At 44.5% G+C, this 16,592-nt stretch overlaps 5 protein-coding genes across 5 annotated transcripts; all 5 read left to right on the top strand.

The window, feature by feature from the left end:
- Nucleotides 1-3,179: 3,179 nt before the first annotated feature.
- Nucleotides 3,180-4,774, top strand: BDBG_04009 (peptidyl-prolyl cis-trans isomerase-like 4; the record flags this gene model as incomplete). Its single annotated transcript, XM_002625904.2, has 4 exons — nucleotides 3,180-3,259; nucleotides 3,405-4,105; nucleotides 4,167-4,363; nucleotides 4,430-4,774. The coding sequence occupies 4 exons, from the start codon at nucleotides 3,180-3,182 to the stop codon at nucleotides 4,772-4,774; spliced, it is 1,323 nt and encodes a 440-aa protein (XP_002625950.1).
- Nucleotides 4,775-5,041: 267 nt separating this feature from the next.
- On the top strand, nucleotides 5,042-7,420 carry BDBG_04010 (UDP-N-acetylglucosamine pyrophosphorylase). Its single transcript, XM_002625905.2, has 3 exons — nucleotides 5,042-6,097; nucleotides 6,209-6,946; nucleotides 7,027-7,420. The coding sequence occupies exons 1-3, from the start codon at nucleotides 5,369-5,371 to the stop codon at nucleotides 7,105-7,107; spliced, it is 1,548 nt and encodes a 515-aa protein (XP_002625951.1). The 5' UTR covers nucleotides 5,042-5,368; the 3' UTR covers nucleotides 7,108-7,420.
- Nucleotides 7,421-8,206: 786 nt separating this feature from the next.
- On the top strand, nucleotides 8,207-9,366 carry BDBG_04011 (cellular nucleic acid-binding protein; the record flags this gene model as incomplete). The annotated part of the gene is made up of 7 exons (XM_031721499.1): nucleotides 8,207-8,261; nucleotides 8,336-8,371; nucleotides 8,470-8,481; nucleotides 8,553-8,594; nucleotides 8,659-8,780; nucleotides 8,863-9,057; nucleotides 9,148-9,366. The coding sequence occupies 7 exons, from the start codon at nucleotides 8,207-8,209 to the stop codon at nucleotides 9,364-9,366; spliced, it is 681 nt and encodes a 226-aa protein (XP_031578076.1).
- Nucleotides 9,367-10,748: 1,382 nt separating this feature from the next.
- BDBG_04012 (meiotic recombination protein DMC1) lies at nucleotides 10,749-12,505 on the top strand (the record flags this gene model as incomplete). The annotated part of the gene is made up of 9 exons (XM_002625907.1): nucleotides 10,749-10,784; nucleotides 10,876-10,915; nucleotides 11,018-11,073; nucleotides 11,244-11,339; nucleotides 11,444-11,547; nucleotides 11,615-12,042; nucleotides 12,106-12,128; nucleotides 12,194-12,356; nucleotides 12,438-12,505. The coding sequence occupies 9 exons, from the start codon at nucleotides 10,749-10,751 to the stop codon at nucleotides 12,503-12,505; spliced, it is 1,014 nt and encodes a 337-aa protein (XP_002625953.1).
- A 296-nt stretch (nucleotides 12,506-12,801) lies between these two features.
- On the top strand, nucleotides 12,802-13,899 carry BDBG_04013 (meiotic recombination protein DMC1; the record flags this gene model as incomplete). Its single annotated transcript, XM_031721500.1, has 4 exons — nucleotides 12,802-13,306; nucleotides 13,350-13,489; nucleotides 13,552-13,728; nucleotides 13,891-13,899. 4 exons carry the CDS (start codon nucleotides 12,802-12,804, stop codon nucleotides 13,897-13,899), a joined length of 831 nt encoding a protein of 276 aa, XP_031578077.1.
- Nucleotides 13,900-16,592: the final 2,693 nt, after the last annotated feature.

Genomic DNA, 16,592 nt, shown 5'->3' on the forward strand with positions numbered 1-16,592 from the left:
GTAAGTAAGAGGCAAAAAAACAAGAAGGAGAGGATTTTTAGCCTCATAGATGAACATACAGCAACCGGGATACGTCGGCGAGTAGTTGTACCGCCGCCGTTAACCCCTGGTTCTGTTGTCGAGCATATTCGATTACTATAACCGCCCCCGAGCTCATGTTGAACATCACCTCGCAGTGAGTGAGAAACTGGGTAGCTCATTCCGCGGGTAGATTGCCGACAGAATTGCAAGTCCTCCTGAGTTTCGAAGTAAGCTGGAGACATGATCTATCTGTCCGCTTTTGTTTCAAGCAAGCAAGCGAAGATCAGAAGATATGGCCGTTTCTATATGTCCCGAGCTCACCATGCGTGTAACAACAACAGAGCTTCAGGCCAGGCGAGCAACGCAGCAGCTTTTGAAGAGGTGGAATAATATTGGTTATCCTTAATATATCTCAGCCATAGCGGGGAAAATGAAGCAAGTTGGGTAACTTATCAGGGAATGGTGTAGGTTTTAAAGATGCTGTGTAGATATAGCTGACGAACAAATTATTTCTCTTGTTTGAGTTTACTTTCTGCAGAACATGCAGGACATTGGAGGCGATAGCCAGACAGCAGTCAGTGTTGTCTGAATTACTCATTATACCCAAGGTATGCTTAGCAAGTTAGTTTGACGGTACTGACTTGTCTAATAAGTTCCACGGTGTTCCCATGTATCAAGCCGTGTTGTACCTCTTCTGAACCTAAGGCTCTTAGCGATGGAAGTCGTGCAGCTTATTTAATAACAGGGTTGTGAGGTTTGAGTGTCCAGTGCTACGGAAAAAGTGTCCTACCCTGCATTGCACACGCTGGACGCCATCCTCATGGTGGGTAGTGAAGTGATACCGTAAACTGCGGTGCCCATTAGGCCAGCGGGGGCAGAAGAAAAGGGGGGAGAAAAGGATCGAAAGGCAAAACTTCATCCAAAACTAGACGAAGCAAAAAAAAGTATTGGGAGAACATAAAGTAAATTTTACTTATCATACGGAATTGCTGACTTCGTAAACAGAAGACAAGACAGACAAAGAAGAAAGAGCCTAGAAAAAATGTAAAATAGGTCTAAGCAGACGAAATGGGCTGCAGAATGGCACTTTTGATTCGAGCAAGGAGCCAAAAAGAAAAAAAGCGTTTGCCAGGATGAAAAATGCAAGATGCAATTAAGTTGTTTGCTCCCACCTAGCTGCAGAAGCAAACATCCACACATCTGCCACTGCCACTGCCAGTATCATTCTCAAAAACGCCATTTCCCACTTGAAGAGTCGTCCTGATCCTCAGCAAGCCCAATTAGGGTATATGAACGGTAATATGTACCAAAAAGAGGAAATGGGACCTTAACCACGACTGAAAACTGCTCCTAGGAACTTGGCCTGAGATATGAGCAGCAAAAAAGCTTGTTCAACAGTCAGCTTGTAATTCGTAGAGCCGCATTCAACACCAGGGGCATAATCTAAACGCTGCAATGGCTTGCAATACTATATTCCAGGAGGCCGGCAGTCAGGAAAAGCAAAAATGTAAGGTTCTAGATTGTCCATTGTCTTTCTTCAGGCCGGCCGGTTTGGTTTGGTTGAAAATATGTATCGTGTGTTCTATCATGATTGGAGGAAGCTTTCAGTGAAGGGAAACGCACAGAAAAGGCTTTTGTGAAGAATAAAACAATCATGCAAGATGAATGCATATATGTTTCAGTAGAATTGTAGGGCAGTTAGGACAAATAATCGCGGAGTTCTGAACGTCATTGCTCTGTCTAGCAGGCTTAATTTGGGTTTTGTTAGCGCTGGGTCAGAAATGGCGCTCATCCTATATTCCTCAGAAACACTGCTTCGAAAGCGTTTGCGTCGACATGGAGAAGGAGAAATTTCCATAGATTAGCTAACACAGATGATAGAAGTATTGGAAGAGGCGGACCGAGTTCTGCGGGTACCCGGTAGTCAGATCCTCCCTCACCCTTGGAAAGAACTTATTGCAAGCCTCGGCTTCATGCATGGAGAAGTAGGAATTGAATGTCGAATACCCTTCAAAGAGGATTGTTGTCATTACGCACGATGGATTGCCCGACCCGCCTTCCACGTGTACGCGACAGTCTTAAAACAGTCATACCAGATCCAAAAAGTTTGATCTAGACACAACCTGGGAAAATCTTATGTGAGTGAACCCTTTAACGGCCCGTGAAACGGTTGGGAAAAGTAGATTTTGACGCACACCAGCAGTAGCGCGGAGGCAGGGCCTGTTACCAGGACACCAATGGCACTTTATTCATATCAGCCTTTATTTATTTATTGTTTCCCCCCTAAAATCAGTTTGATTTGCTGCTGATCTTCCGTCAATTAGTTAAGGGGTACATTTGACATCTCGCACGGCGGGCGTCGGCAAATGCGGATCTTGGAAAAAATAGTATTAGCATTGGCTTCGGGGAGATATCCCACTCGAGAGCAGAAAGAGAAACAGCTCCCACAGTATAGACAGATACGACAGTGTAAAAATAACCTGACTAAGTATGAATGAATGGGATGAGCTTCCCGACATGCGCACAAGCTTGTTCAGAGGAAGAAGAAGCCTCATCCGGTAAACCCTTCCAGCAAGGATGGAAGAAAATGTTCTTGTTGGAAGGGTTAACAGAGAGTTAAGCAGATGATAGATAACGTTTGCAAACACAAATCATCATAGAACATCACATAACATCATATTGTCCCGCCATATATCATATTTTGCACAGAGACTATAAAATAGCGTGAACAGAGAGGTTGAGGATTACGTTGTGAGAGGCGTTCGGCCGCGGCAAGAAACGTCATGAGCTGCAGCCCCAGCAACCCCAAAGCGGCCACACAAACGCCAGCCCGCAACCAGCCCGCAAACCCGTCGATCCCACCGTCACGCGCCGAGATATCTCCAGACCCAACTCCAACCCCAAGCCTCACTTCCTCACGTCCGTCCTCCTCAGGACCTCGCACGGCAACATCGCGAACCCCCCGCGAACCCCACGAACCCCGCGAATAGCCACACCTTGAAGCAAGCTGTTGCACCGCGAGCTATCTATAATTATTATAATTATATGACTGATGCTCTTCCCATGCCCCATTTGAAAACTGATGCCTCCCCCCCGCGACCTAAGTTCTCACTTGCCTCACTTTTAATTGCCCCCGTTTGGTCAATATCTTTGCGACCATGAGCGTTATCTTGGAGACTTCTTTGGGTGATATTGTTATAGATCTTTTGGTCGACACCTCCCCCAAAGCTTGCGAAAAGTAAGTCCACTCTGGGAAATCCGCTCCTGTACCCTTCACTATTCTGTGCTCTTCAATGTCCTCCTTCCTCCCCGCACCCCGCATGTTGTACAAATATGAAGCGACTGAAGGTGGAAACTAAGACATCCAAACCGTTGCGGCCCAGTTTTTTGAAGCTATGCAAGGTGAAGTATTACAATTTCTCGCCCGTTTACAACGTCCAGAAGAATTTCTCCTTCCAGACCGGCGACCCAATAGGCCCTAATTCTAAAGATAGCGATGGCGGGTCTTCCATCTGGGGCATCCTCGACGGGCCTTCGCGAAGAACATTTCCGATCGAGTTGCCGCCCAAAATGAAGCATACAGAACGTGGCACAGTTAGCATGGCTACGGTCCCTTCTACGAAAGACCCTGACGAGCGCCTTGCTGGCAGTCAGTTCATCATAACACTTGGAGATAATTTGGACTATCTGGATGGGAAAGCGGTTATATTCGGGAAGGTAGTGGAGGGATTCGATGTCTTGGAGAAAATAAACGATGCGTTCATTGACGATAAGGGACGACCGCTTAAAGATATCCGAATTCGGCATACTGTGATCTTAGACGATCCGTTTGATGATCCCCCGGACCTTGTGGTACCCCCTGAAAGCCCGCTCCCTTCAAAAGCCCAACTGGCAACAGTAATGATTGCGGACGATGAAGAGTTGGACGAAAACATCGACGAAGAGGCGGTGGAAAAGCTACGGCGGGAGCGGGAGGCTCGGGCGCAGGCGTTGACCTTGGAAATGGTTGGGGATTTGCCGTTTGCTGAGGTCAAGCCACCAGAGAACGTTCTTTTCGTCTGCAAACTCAATCCTGTAACTCAAGGTGGTCACATTTTCTCCCCCTCATTTGTGATTGAGCGTACATACTAAGCTAACCGTAATAGACGAGGATCTTCACCTCATTTTTAGTCGCTTCGGACCAATTCTTTCCTGTGAAGTGATACGTGACAAGCGGACCGGTGATAGTCTGCAATACGCGTTTATCGAATTTGAGAACCAAAAGGACTGTGAACAGGCTTATTTTAAAATGCAAGGTGTTTTAATTGATGATCATAGAATCCATGTTGACTTCTCTCAAAGCGTGAGTTCCCTCTAGCTATGAGCCCCACAACCTACCGTACGCGACAGCCAGTTAATTTCCATTTAGGTTTCGAAACTGTCGGACAGCTGGCGGAATGCAACAAATTCCAAACGAGCTAGCCAACGGGGTGGGTTTGGGGGGATATCCAGCCTAGAGAAGAGGCGGCAATACAGAGCTTCGGAGGCTCCTCGACGAGATGAATACGGGATGATATTTCATAAAGATGATATGCGTAGGAAAGGAGATACTGAATCCTACAGGCGTTCACGGAGTCGAAGCCCATCCAGGCGACATAGGCATAGGAGCAGGTCTCCTCCGCGCCGCCGCTCTGGCGATGACAACGACGCGCTATACAGACGGAGTAAAGACTCATCGAGACACACGTATGAAAGTGGGAGGCATAGGCGGTGACAAAAATATGTACCCTTTAGATTTAATCCCCTATGTACGGAGTATAATAATAATATCTTCCCCTTAAATCGCAATTTTTGTTGGTCTCCATGAAGGAGTTCAGCCTCAGGAGTCAGGTTCATCATCCCCTGGATTGGTAGCCATTTTTGCGCCACCTGTGGTTGAACCGGCCGCCTGCCAAGCCGCCTGGGTCGCCTCCGAGGCTGCGACTGGCTGCGGCTCCTAGCAAAAGCCTCCATGTCTTAAAAGCGCGCTGCTCAGCCTCCAGCGCTATCGAATACAGAACAATTAATAATTTTCAATTTTGTTTCTCCCTCCGACGGATTGCCCTGACCCACTGACAAGGGACCCGATGCTTGTAGAATTTCCTTGTGCCCACTGACATCACACGCTATAAATACATACATTATTGTTTGGCGGGGTTTCAGCTAAGGCGTCCCGTTTGCTGTATCGAACGCCCGCTGGGCTTTATTTAAAATTCAACTTCATTCCCTCTTTTTCCCCGATTAAATCAAACAATTAACTAACCAGCACTCGAAACCGTTATACCTTTTTCTCCGTATTTCCTATTTCCTTTTAGTATTTGCTGCAGCAATGTCCACACTTGTGTCAAATATTAAGGACCACCTCCACATTGGTGCCAAGGAGGGTGCAGTTCTACCCCGCGAACCGTCACAAGACGAGATCGATTCTCTGAAACAAAAATATGACAAAGCCGGACAGGGACAAGTGTTTGCCTTCTTCGATGAGCTGAAATCGACAGAGAAGGCCCAACTTTTCGAGCAGCTCTCCAACTTCAACCCAAACCGCATTAACGAGCTTGCCAACAAGGCGCTCAACCCCGCCGCGACCTCACAAGATGGCAAAGAAACCACTCTCGAACCTCTGCCGGAATCAGCGACAGCGTCCATGATCGATTCAGATACCGAGTCTCTACAACGATTCTACGCATCTGGCTTGCAATTGATTGCTGCCAACAAGGTGGCAGTTGTGCTCATGGCTGGCGGCCAGGGAACTCGGCTGGGTAGCGCTGCTCCAAAGGGCTGCTTTGATATTGGGCTTCCAAGTAAAAAGTCACTTTTCCAGATACAAGCGGAGAGAATTGTGAAGCTGCAGAAGTTGGCTCGGGACTCATCGGGCAATAAACACGTGGTTATCCCCTGGTACGTGATGACCAGCGGGCCAACCCGACAACCAACCCAGTCATTTTTTGAGGAACATAATTTCTTTGGCCTGGAGAAGAAGAATGTTATAATCTTTGAGCAAGGCGTGCTACCCTGCATATCTAACGAGGGGAAAATATTAATGGAAAGCAAGTCAAAGGTATGCGCGCTTTTCTATGCTACTAGACGTCTATCCATGCTCCCCTTCATCTACTTTCTCGTCTTCTTATTGTTGTTGTTCTTCTAACTTACATACAATATCGAGCAATAGGTCGCGGTAGCACCTGATGGTAATGGCGGCATATACCAAGCGCTATTAACATGGGGCGTCCGAGCAGATATGAAAGATAGAGGCATCGAGCATATCCACGCGTACTGCGTCGACAATTGCCTCGTGAAGGTTGCCGATCCTGTATTCCTCGGCTTTGCGGCATCAAAGGGCGTTGACATCGCTACCAAAGTCGTTCGCAAGCGGAACGCCACCGAGTCCGTCGGCCTGATCCTTCTGAGGAACGGAAAACCAGATGTTGTGGAATACTCAGAAATAGACAAGGAGACTGCTGAAGCCAGGGATCCCAAACACCCTGACGTCCTCAAATTCCGCGCAGCGAATATCGTGAACCATTACTACTCGTTCCACTTCCTCGAGTCTATCGAAACCTGGGCGCCCACCTTGCCACATCATGTTGCCCGCAAGAAGATCCCTTGCATCGATACTAAGACAGGCGAGGTCATAAAACCTGAGACGCCCAATGGGATCAAACTAGAACAGTTTGTATTTGACGTATTCCCATTGCTGCCGCTTGAAAAATTTGCATCGATTGAGGTCAAGCGGGAAGATGAATTTTCGCCGTTGAAAAACGCTCGGGGCAAAGGGGAGGATGATCCTGATACCAGCAAGAGAGATATCATGCGCCAGGGTGCGCGGTGGATTCAAACTGCTGGTGGCATTGTCGAGACTGAATCGGAAGAAGCATCCGGCGTTGAGGTTTCCCCTTTGATAAGCTACGTAAGCAAATACACCCTACGTCCCTTTTTTCCCTTCTATTACACAGCTGTCCTGGACAAACGCTGACTATATTCATGCAGGGTGGAGAAGGTTTGGGCTTCCTGAAGGGTAAAACCATCAAGGCGCCAGCGGTAATTGAAAGCGAGGCTGCGGGGACTTGAACCCCACCCCGAAATTAAGCTCGGTAACAACAATCCTCGCTATGATATAATTTGTGAGAGTGGCATATTTCCATCAGTTTTCCATAAGTTTACCATTAGTCGGACGATTGGGAAGGATATCTGTTAGACATCCGGCGCGATTTTTTTTTTCCCTAAAAAAATAGGCTGTCACAGGGGGTACTACACAAAGGGGATATGCTATATATTTATTCTAGCTACTAATAATTACCATCGCGCCCATGAAATATTTTGCAAGTAATAGTACATGTGCCCATCTCTGTGGTGATATCTCAAAGAAATAAAATGCTTGCACTAGCTCACTAGCTCCCATAGGCCTGGGCAAACGGGAAGATATTCACGCTAAACTCTTTTCGGCAAGGTCGGCAAGCTCCCATCAACAGATTTTCTCATTTCTGCTTCCCAGGCCTGACGACGGTCTTCTTGTCTCGAATCTGCAGGTCCATATCAAACAACCGTGTCTCTTTACACCCAGGAAGGATTTTTTTTCCCCGTGGCCTGGTGGGACCGGAGAGCAGAAGTGAGGGTTTAGATTGGTGTGCTGAGTTGTTAGTCCTTTCTTTTTCCTTTGTTCCTTTGCGAGATGCGAACGAACCCTGTTCTTGGGAATTTCTTCAAGAGTGCTCCCCTGCCGTGCATAGCTTGGGAAACGAGTATGTCATTGTGGTTCACCAGGCTAACAATATAGGATATTAAGTACGCCGGAACGGAGCCTCGAGTGACGTTTTTTTTCCTACTTTTCACAAGGAGCAAGAAATCATTTCGAACTGTGAGTCGCCTGTCGCCTGCACAAAAAAGCTGTAGTGTGTTTTCAAGACTTGCCCCCTTGCTTCTTCAATCTTTCCAAAGCTGCCAACTAGCATTCCCTCGAGTTCCCTTCCGCTTGCTTGCTGTTAGGCAGGCAGAAGGTTTACCAATCCGGCCCGAGAATATGCAGCCTGCGTTCTACCGGTTTTCCTTGCCCACTTATATAGCCTGCCTTGCGGTCCACCTTGCGGTCCAATTTACTTAAAGCTGCGCCCATATCCGATAAAAAGAATTTCAGACTGATAATTTGAATAACGGCCAGAGATCCTTAAAGATGTCGTCATCGCGCCGCGCATGCTACAAATGTGGCAATATTGGCCATTATGCCGGTTAGTTGAGAAATAGCTAGAGCAAAATCGATGGTTTGGTGAAGTTGAGAGCATTTGCTTATTGTAACGTATAGAGGTTTGCTCGTCCGCGGAGCGACTTTGCTATAACTGTAAGCTCTTTTCCCTTGCTATGCCATTTATCCTATCACCACTACTCCTCCTGGGGTCCTCTCCTATGTCTCAAAGACTAATCGATTTCTTCTCATAGGCAAACAACCCGGTAAGCCCCAACTTACGAACAATTGAATCGAAGTCGAAATTAGTCCTCATCTAACTAAACCGTCGGTTTAGGACATGAGTCGAATGGTTGCCCGCGACCTCGCACAACAGAGAGTAAGGCGAACCCGCTCTTGCCCCAGTTTGGAAGCTATATTAACAACCCGTTCTCTCGCTACAGCGAAACAATGTTATCACTGCCAGGGTCTAGGGCATGTGCAAGCTGACTGCCCCACTCTGCGCATCAACGGAGGAGCCACGAGCGGCCGCTGCTACAACTGCAATCTACCCGGCCACTTAGCAGTAAATGCCCTTTCTTTTTTTCGCCTACTACACTTTGTCCTCCTTGTACGCTTGAATCGGCCTTGCTGACACTATTGTATAGCGAAACTGCCTGTCTGCTGGTATGCAAGGTGCCATGAGAGGTGCACCAGCTGTCCGCGGCGGCTTCAATCCTCCCTTCCGTGGAGGATTCATGGGGTATCCCAGAGCTGCTATGTGCTACAAATGTGGCGGCCCGAACCATTTTGCAAGGGATTGTCAGGCCCAAGCTATGAAATGCTACGCATGTGGAAAATTGGTGAGAGATCCCCCGCAAATCAACTGAGAAATGCCCAATGAAATAGATCGACTCCAAAAGATATGTTTATCACTATCTAACAGTATGCAGGGTCATATCTCTCGTGATTGCACTGCTCCTAACGGCGGACCGCTGAGTTCCGCAGGCAAAGTTTGCTACAAATGCTCCCAGGCTGGCCATATCTCTCGTGATTGCCCGAACAACGCCACTGAAGTCGTCGCTTCTACTCCCGCAGAACCTGCTGCCGAGGCTGGGGTAGCGGATAACGTTGCTCCCGTTGCTCCCGCGCCTACAGCGGCGGTTGCTTAAAGTCGATTTCTCTAAAACCCACCCGCATCCAACGAATCCATTAGGCTCATGTGACGGAACCCGTACCAACCACCACTATTCCTCTCTTTGTGTTCCCTTTGTATTTGGTCTAGCCGATTCGGTCCCCTATCGTTAAACTCGCTCCTGTTGTTTTTTTCATTTCTTTTTTTTTTTCCTGGAAAGATTTTGCACATATTATGTCTCCCGTGTCAGATTCTCCAGACTGTGAAGTTGAGGTCTTTTATATATACTATATGCCAAGAAAAGAAGGTTTTCACGACAAAAAACCAAGGGAATTTCTACGATCTGGAATCCGGCAGCGGGCTTTATATGATAAACCCTCATGAAACGGCGTCAATTGGCTAACAAGGTTGGGGGACAAAAATTAGGGGGGATGTTGGGGAAGAGAAATTTTCAATCTACTTTCTCTCCTCCCCCCGGGAAATTATTGGAAGGAATTCAAAAATTATTTCAGCAAGGCTAATGAAATGATGGACGAGAAAAAAAAATGTGGGACTTGGGTCTGTTTAATTATTTTCTATCAAGATTGTTTTGTGGGTTGTGGATTTATATAAATTGTCGGTAAACGGGAACCACCAACTCGCTTTTTTTGCGGTTTTTTTTTTTTTTTTTTTTTTTTTTTTTATCTTCAGTTTATTTTCTCCACCCACAAAACCAAAAAGGGTGGCTCTTGTCCCTCGTTCTATGGAATATGGCGCGGTCATTTATTCTTTTCTAACATTTTATACTGTGGGTTTATCCTTATTAAAACGTCTAATTTCTCCTCCTGCATCTTGCGCGGTTCTTCTTCCTCTCTCTTTTCCCTTCCGCGAATTAATCTGAAAACGGGCCCAGCTGGTACTTTGCCTTCGTAAAAGCATACAGCCGCCAAATTTCCAGTGGTTGACATCAACCACAAATGGGGGAGGGAGGAAAAAAAAAAAGAAAAAAAGAAAAAGAGCTCGTGTGCATTGGACACTTTCATCAGTGCCTTGATAATTCTATGAATCAGCTTGAACTTTCTATTTCTCCGTATATATGCATGGAGACACAAAAAGAAACGATGTGAAATTGACAAGTGCCTTGTGTCAACCCGCTGTCTTCCGGGAAATGCTCGTGACTCCCCAGGTCTGTCCCGGCGTGCCCCCTTTACGCGCTCCCCTTCTTCTTCCCTCCCTTGCTCCCATCTTCTCTTGAAGTACATCTAGAAGCCATCTATATATCTCCATCATTTTGCCGTTATATAGTAACTTTTCAAATCTCATTGCATTGTACGGGGCATATTTGCCCAAGTTATTTGAAATATTTCCCTCCCCCTTCCCCGTTCACCTTGTCCGTGGCTGTTAGTGGCTAGATAGTTAGCTGAGCTAGGAGGGAAAGTCATGCCTGCGTCAAATGCCAGTGATGAGTTTGATGATGTGAGAGAGGAACATTGACTCCTGGTGTTGTTCAGATGATGCTCTCGATGAGGCACTCAATTAAACCAAGGTCTAATCCGTTGTTTGACAGGATGTCTTCATCGTCGATATCGACGGCATCCAAGCTCACGGTTAGTTCTCTGCACTCCTGCCTCTCAATTCCAGCCATTTTCATTCCAGAACAGTAGAAACAGGTCAGCTAAAAGAGTCGCTCTGATCGTCGTTATGTGTAGGTGTTGGAGCTGCGGATATTACGAAACTGAAAGCAAACGGGTTTTATACTGTTGCTGTACGATAACTGGTCTTCAATCTCATTCACTGCCCTATCTTGCCTTTTGAGTTGATGATGCTATACCTCCTGCTACTGTCCTTTCACAGGGTATCAGGGGCATTTTGATAATTAGTCAATACTAACACTTAGCGCAATGGATATCGAACGATTGGCGGGATATATTATAGTCTGTCCATGGAGCCACAAGAAAGACGTTGCTGAAAATCAAGGGCTTCAGTGAAGTCAAGGTAGAGAAAATCAAGGAGGCTATTCAGAAATGCCAGGTATGGGTATCCCCACTCCAAAGCTGTTCGTTCGTCTAGTGGTTGCTGGGCTGGTGGGAGCATAAGGGAAACCCTTTTTAAACTGACCTAAGCATGCAATGCAGCCCTCAGCGTCTGGATTCATAACTGCAATGGAGCTTGGCCACCAGAGAAAGCGGGTCGTAAGGATTTCCACTGGAAGCAAACAATTCGACTCTATCTTGGCCGGGTGCGTTTAGCAAATGTCCCTGAACGTTGATGGTTCTCGAGTAGACGTTGACTTATCCTCTGTGCAGTGGATTTCAGAGCATGAGTATCAGTGAAGTCTACGGCGAGTTTCGTTGCGGCAAAACGCAACTCTCGCACACGATGTCTGTCGTAGCCCAGCTTCCAAAGGACATGGGGGGCGCGGAAGGTAAAGTAGCCTATATCGATACCGAAGGCACATTCCGCCCTGAAAGAATTGCACAAATCGCGGAGCGGTTTGGTGTTGACCCGGATTCCGCGCTGGAAAACATTGCGTATGCAAGAGCACTGAATAGCGAACACCAGCTGGAGCTTCTGAACACGCTGGCGAAAGAGTTTGCGGGTGGTGAGTACCGCTTGCTGATCATTGACAGCATCATGAACTGTTTTCGCGTCGATTACTGTGGGCGCGGGGAACTGGCGGATCGACAGCAAAAGTTGAACCAGTTCCTAATGAAACTCGCGCACATGGCGGAAGGTGAGTATAGATGTGTCCATCCGCATATCCTGTGGACTGCTTGGCTCACAAGTTGCGTTCTAGAATTCAACGTTTGCGTTTTGATGGTAAGTTGTGCGGAGGCTGGAGAGAGTTAACTCCGCTTGATATCTATGCTTATCCCTCCCCACAGACAAATCAGGTACAAAGCGATCCTGGAGCAAGTGCCCTGTTCGCTGGTGCGGATGGACGCAAACCAGTTGGAGGGCATATCCTAGCACACGCTTCAACCACTCGAGTCTTGCTTCGGAAAGGCCGAGGTGATGAAAGAGTTGCAAAGATTCAGGATTCTCCAGGTAAATAACTTGCCTTAAAAAAAATCAAAAACCAGGTCGGGTCGTGATATGTTCAAGTTTGTTCACTGAACTTGTCTTTAGATTGTCCGGAGCGCGAGGCCATTTACGTGATCACGAATGGAGGTATCAATGATCCAGACAAGATGTAGGTTCGATGTTGCAAACAATGGCCAACTTTATTTACAATCAAGTTCGCGGTCTCGCGTGCTGCGGAGATTTCATGTTTTAAAAATATTTATATATATATGCGTCTTTGCTATTGACAGGGGGTTTTCATTATAGTACTTGTACCAAGGGAAGGATTAGCGGCGGTGCCAAGCTTTTTTCCCGTGTAAAATATCCTCTGAAGTTAATTTCAACGATTGAGCTACTACTGGCGACTCTAAAAAATTATCTAGAATCGAAAGCACAAAAACACTAGACGGGACATATTGACAATTACAAAATGGCACCCAAACTGGTCTTTCCGCTGAGTATATCAGGCTACTCAGTTCTTCCCATAGATCTCCCACCAATGCCTTCATTTCAAAGCTCTGCGACGCACTACATCTACCTCCGTCCACACGAACCCCGAGTCCCCGACGCAGACTCCGCCCGCTCGCTTTTCGTTGTAAATGTTCCAGTAACCGCCACAGAAACGCATCTGCGACATTTATTTGGCGCTCAATTATCCTCCGGTCGAGTTGAGCGGGTTGAATTCCACGACACGGCCGTCAAAAAACCACCAACCATCACCGTCACCCCCACCCCCGTCACCAACGCCAAGAAACGAAAACGCGATAGCACCGAAGAGTTACAAGTAGAGCTAGACACAATAGAGCTCCCACGAACATGGGATCGTGAGCTGCATCCCAGCGGCGCACACGCCGTTGTCATCTTCGTCGACCCGTCCCAGCATGGAAGCCAGTCTCAAGGCGGCGAAAAGGGTGGCGAAAAATCGCACCAAGCTCGTCTGGGGCCAGGGCATAGATGACCGCCGGGTCCCCGCCCTAGGAATCCAGCGGGTACAAAAGCCCATAACAAACTACGATATCCCGCACGCGCTGGAGCTGCTGCGCACCGTTAACAATTACATGAGTATATTTGGCAGGTTTGAGGAGGCGCGTGCGCGCGAGGCGGCGAAGGGCGCTGAGGTGCCTGATGACGATGGCTTTGTGACGGTTACGAGGGGGCCGAAGACTGATTCTGTAGCCAGGGAGGAGGAGATGAGGGCCTGGCGGAGAAGCATAAGGAGAAGACTAAGGGGCTGGAGGACTTTTATCGGTTCCAGACGCGGGAGAAGAGGAAGGAGAGGCAGACGGAGTTGTTGCGGAAGTTTGAGGAGGATAAGAGGAAGGTGGAAGATATGAGGCGGAGGAGGGGGAAGGTTAGGGTACGTTATATTTTCTCTCTTTGATTCTCTTTTATATACTCTGTTTCCCCTTTGATGTTCTTTTCTTTTTATGCGTGTGGATTTACGTGATGGGTGGCCCCTGGGATCTGGCCTTCTTTGATGTTTATCTACCTTTGATACGTGTGCTAATATTTTATACAGCCTGAGTAAGGTGACTGCTAGTGCGGTATTTCGAGAAATGATGATATAAATCTTTTCCTGTGGAATTTGATAGGTCTTGCCTTGGTTTAGGGGAGATAGCTAGCGCTATACACGATAGTATGGGGTGACATATTATCAGGCCTGGCCTACCTTCGTACGGGGTCGACCAATTTTACGACAGTTCGTGTGTTCTCAGACCAATGCACCTGCGTTGCAATCTAGCAAAATTATCGTCCTATAAAAGTAGCCCTTAGGATATTTTCTCTCAAAATACTTCCATCCACCTGGTCAAATTTGGACGTGTTTGCGAACGAACACCCATATGGATCCGCTACGGGACACGATGATATCCGAAAAATAACTTGCAGTGGTGGGTAATGAAGACATCCGATATGGTCTGCAACCCTCTGCCAGGTCCATGTTACAGTGATCACAACGGCACATTTCTTGTTTCTATTGTGATATGAGGCTGGGTATTAATGAACGCACGAGCTAAATTTTGACCACTCCTGTCCAATCTACATCTATTGCTCTTATTCTGCAGTTATTTTGACGCGATATCAGCTGACTCCTGCATAGACTGGCCGTGTGACCGTGTCTGGGACGAGGATCAATTACAGTTATTATTATATTATCCAAAACCATTACTTCTGATTACAGTTTGTATTTATTACATTGATCTCAAATCACTTTATTTCAAATATTAAAGATCTCAGATTCACTTTTCAAATAAAAATTTAGTCTCAGATTGATGGAGGAGTTCTTTTTGAGTAGTTGGTTGTATTATGAGAAGCTAGCTGCTACATGGCCTTTAGTGTAGGCTACTGGGGCAAAAGAGCTCAATCACCACCAGCGCACTGCTGGTAGAAGGGCCGATCAACCCGGGACCCCCAACGAGAAGACACGATGGAAGTTATCTCAGCATGCTCAGCCTCTCTTCTCGATATTTTCGGATTAGCGCGACCAACTAAACTCCTTTAGACTTCTGCCAAGTCCTGCTAACTTCTGGACTAATAAGAGACTTCACATATGCTCACAATCTAATATCTTGTAGAGAGTCTGAGAAGAAACAGTTTCATTATATATAAAAAATCAACTTCACTTATATAAAATATTCAATTGACTTTAGAATTATATATCTATTCTAAATATCTATCTGATCATTATCAAACTGATATTTTTTAAATTCTCAGTCATTCTGCTATTATCTCTGCTATTTTATAACTTACTACTTCTTCTCATTATATTATAATCATTGATAAAAGACAGTATATCTTTTGAATCTCAAGATACTCAATATCAGACATACTTCAGTCAATATTCTTTATCACTCAAAGATGAATTCTCTCTACAATCACTACAGTCTCTTAACAATGTAGATGATAAATATAATATATCAGATAGTGACTTAACAGAGCTTGAATCTATTAATACTTCTTCAGAATTTAAGATCACTGATACTGATACTGATACTCTATAAGCTTGTTTATAATTAAATTACTATGACTCACAGTATCTGTCTACAATGTCTTATAACTGATAGAAAAGATAGTTGAAATTATCTTATATTATCAGAATATTACAGTAAAACAGTTGAGAAATGAAAATCTTTATAGAGACTTGAATTTAGAGTTCTGATATCTTAACTTATTAATAATACAGTACTTCTATAAAGTAATGAAATATACTATATTCAGTACTTTTCAAAGTAGAGATATTTAATAATAATTAATATTATACTATCTTACTTAAATAGAAGCTGAAATATCTTATTAATACTCTCTTCTTTATAAAATTTAATCATGATTCTGATCTGAATATCATTGACTTTCAGACTGCTTTTAAAATTATTCAGACTAATATATTAATCTGATTTAATCTACTTACTTCTATTCTAAAAAATAAATATATTAATTGAAAAAGCTATAAATAAGACTCAGATAAAATAACAGTTATTAAACAGCTGTTTATTATTATAAGTGTTATATATCACTCTTATTTCTTAAAAAACTTAAACTTCTTCAGCTCTATTCTCTCTATATATTTTCATAACTTAAGAGTAAAATGATGAGTGATAGAAATCATTTCTAACTTTAAACTCTGTTATAACTGTATAATAAGAAATAGATTAATAATAAAAATTACTAAATAAGAGAAAATATAACTTAATATTCTTAACTTATTAATATTTCTATTTAATATCTTAAACTTCTAGTAATCTCTGATAATATCTATTATTTTCTAGTATATTCTTTAAACTTCTATCAACTTCTGAGTCAATCACTTAACTAATTCTTACTGTTAGATTAAACTTCAGCAGCTTATCAAAGATTCTTAAGTTATTATAGTTTATAATAATATGAACTTCAAGAAGACTGTATAAAATAAGATAATCAGATATAATAATTTCATAACTGCTGTGACTACTACTACTATAATTATTTTCTCTAATATTTCAGAAACTGATCTAACTCAGATTATATATGATTTTATAAGACTGTTAATACTATAAGAAATCATTAATATATCTGATATAACAGATAATAATAATAAGCTTTGAAAGTAAATAACATTATATCTTATTTCAGATACTATTCAAAAGATTTATAATAATAAGATTAAAAGTGTTTTCAGTACTGTAAATGATTTATTATTTTAAATATCTATTATTAATACACTTTCTATGCATAGAACACATTTTC

This window comes from Blastomyces gilchristii (genome assembly GCF_000003855.2).
Source record: "Blastomyces gilchristii SLH14081 genomic scaffold supercont1.6, whole genome shotgun sequence".
Lineage (NCBI taxonomy): Eukaryota > Fungi > Ascomycota > Eurotiomycetes > Onygenales > Ajellomycetaceae > Blastomyces > Blastomyces gilchristii.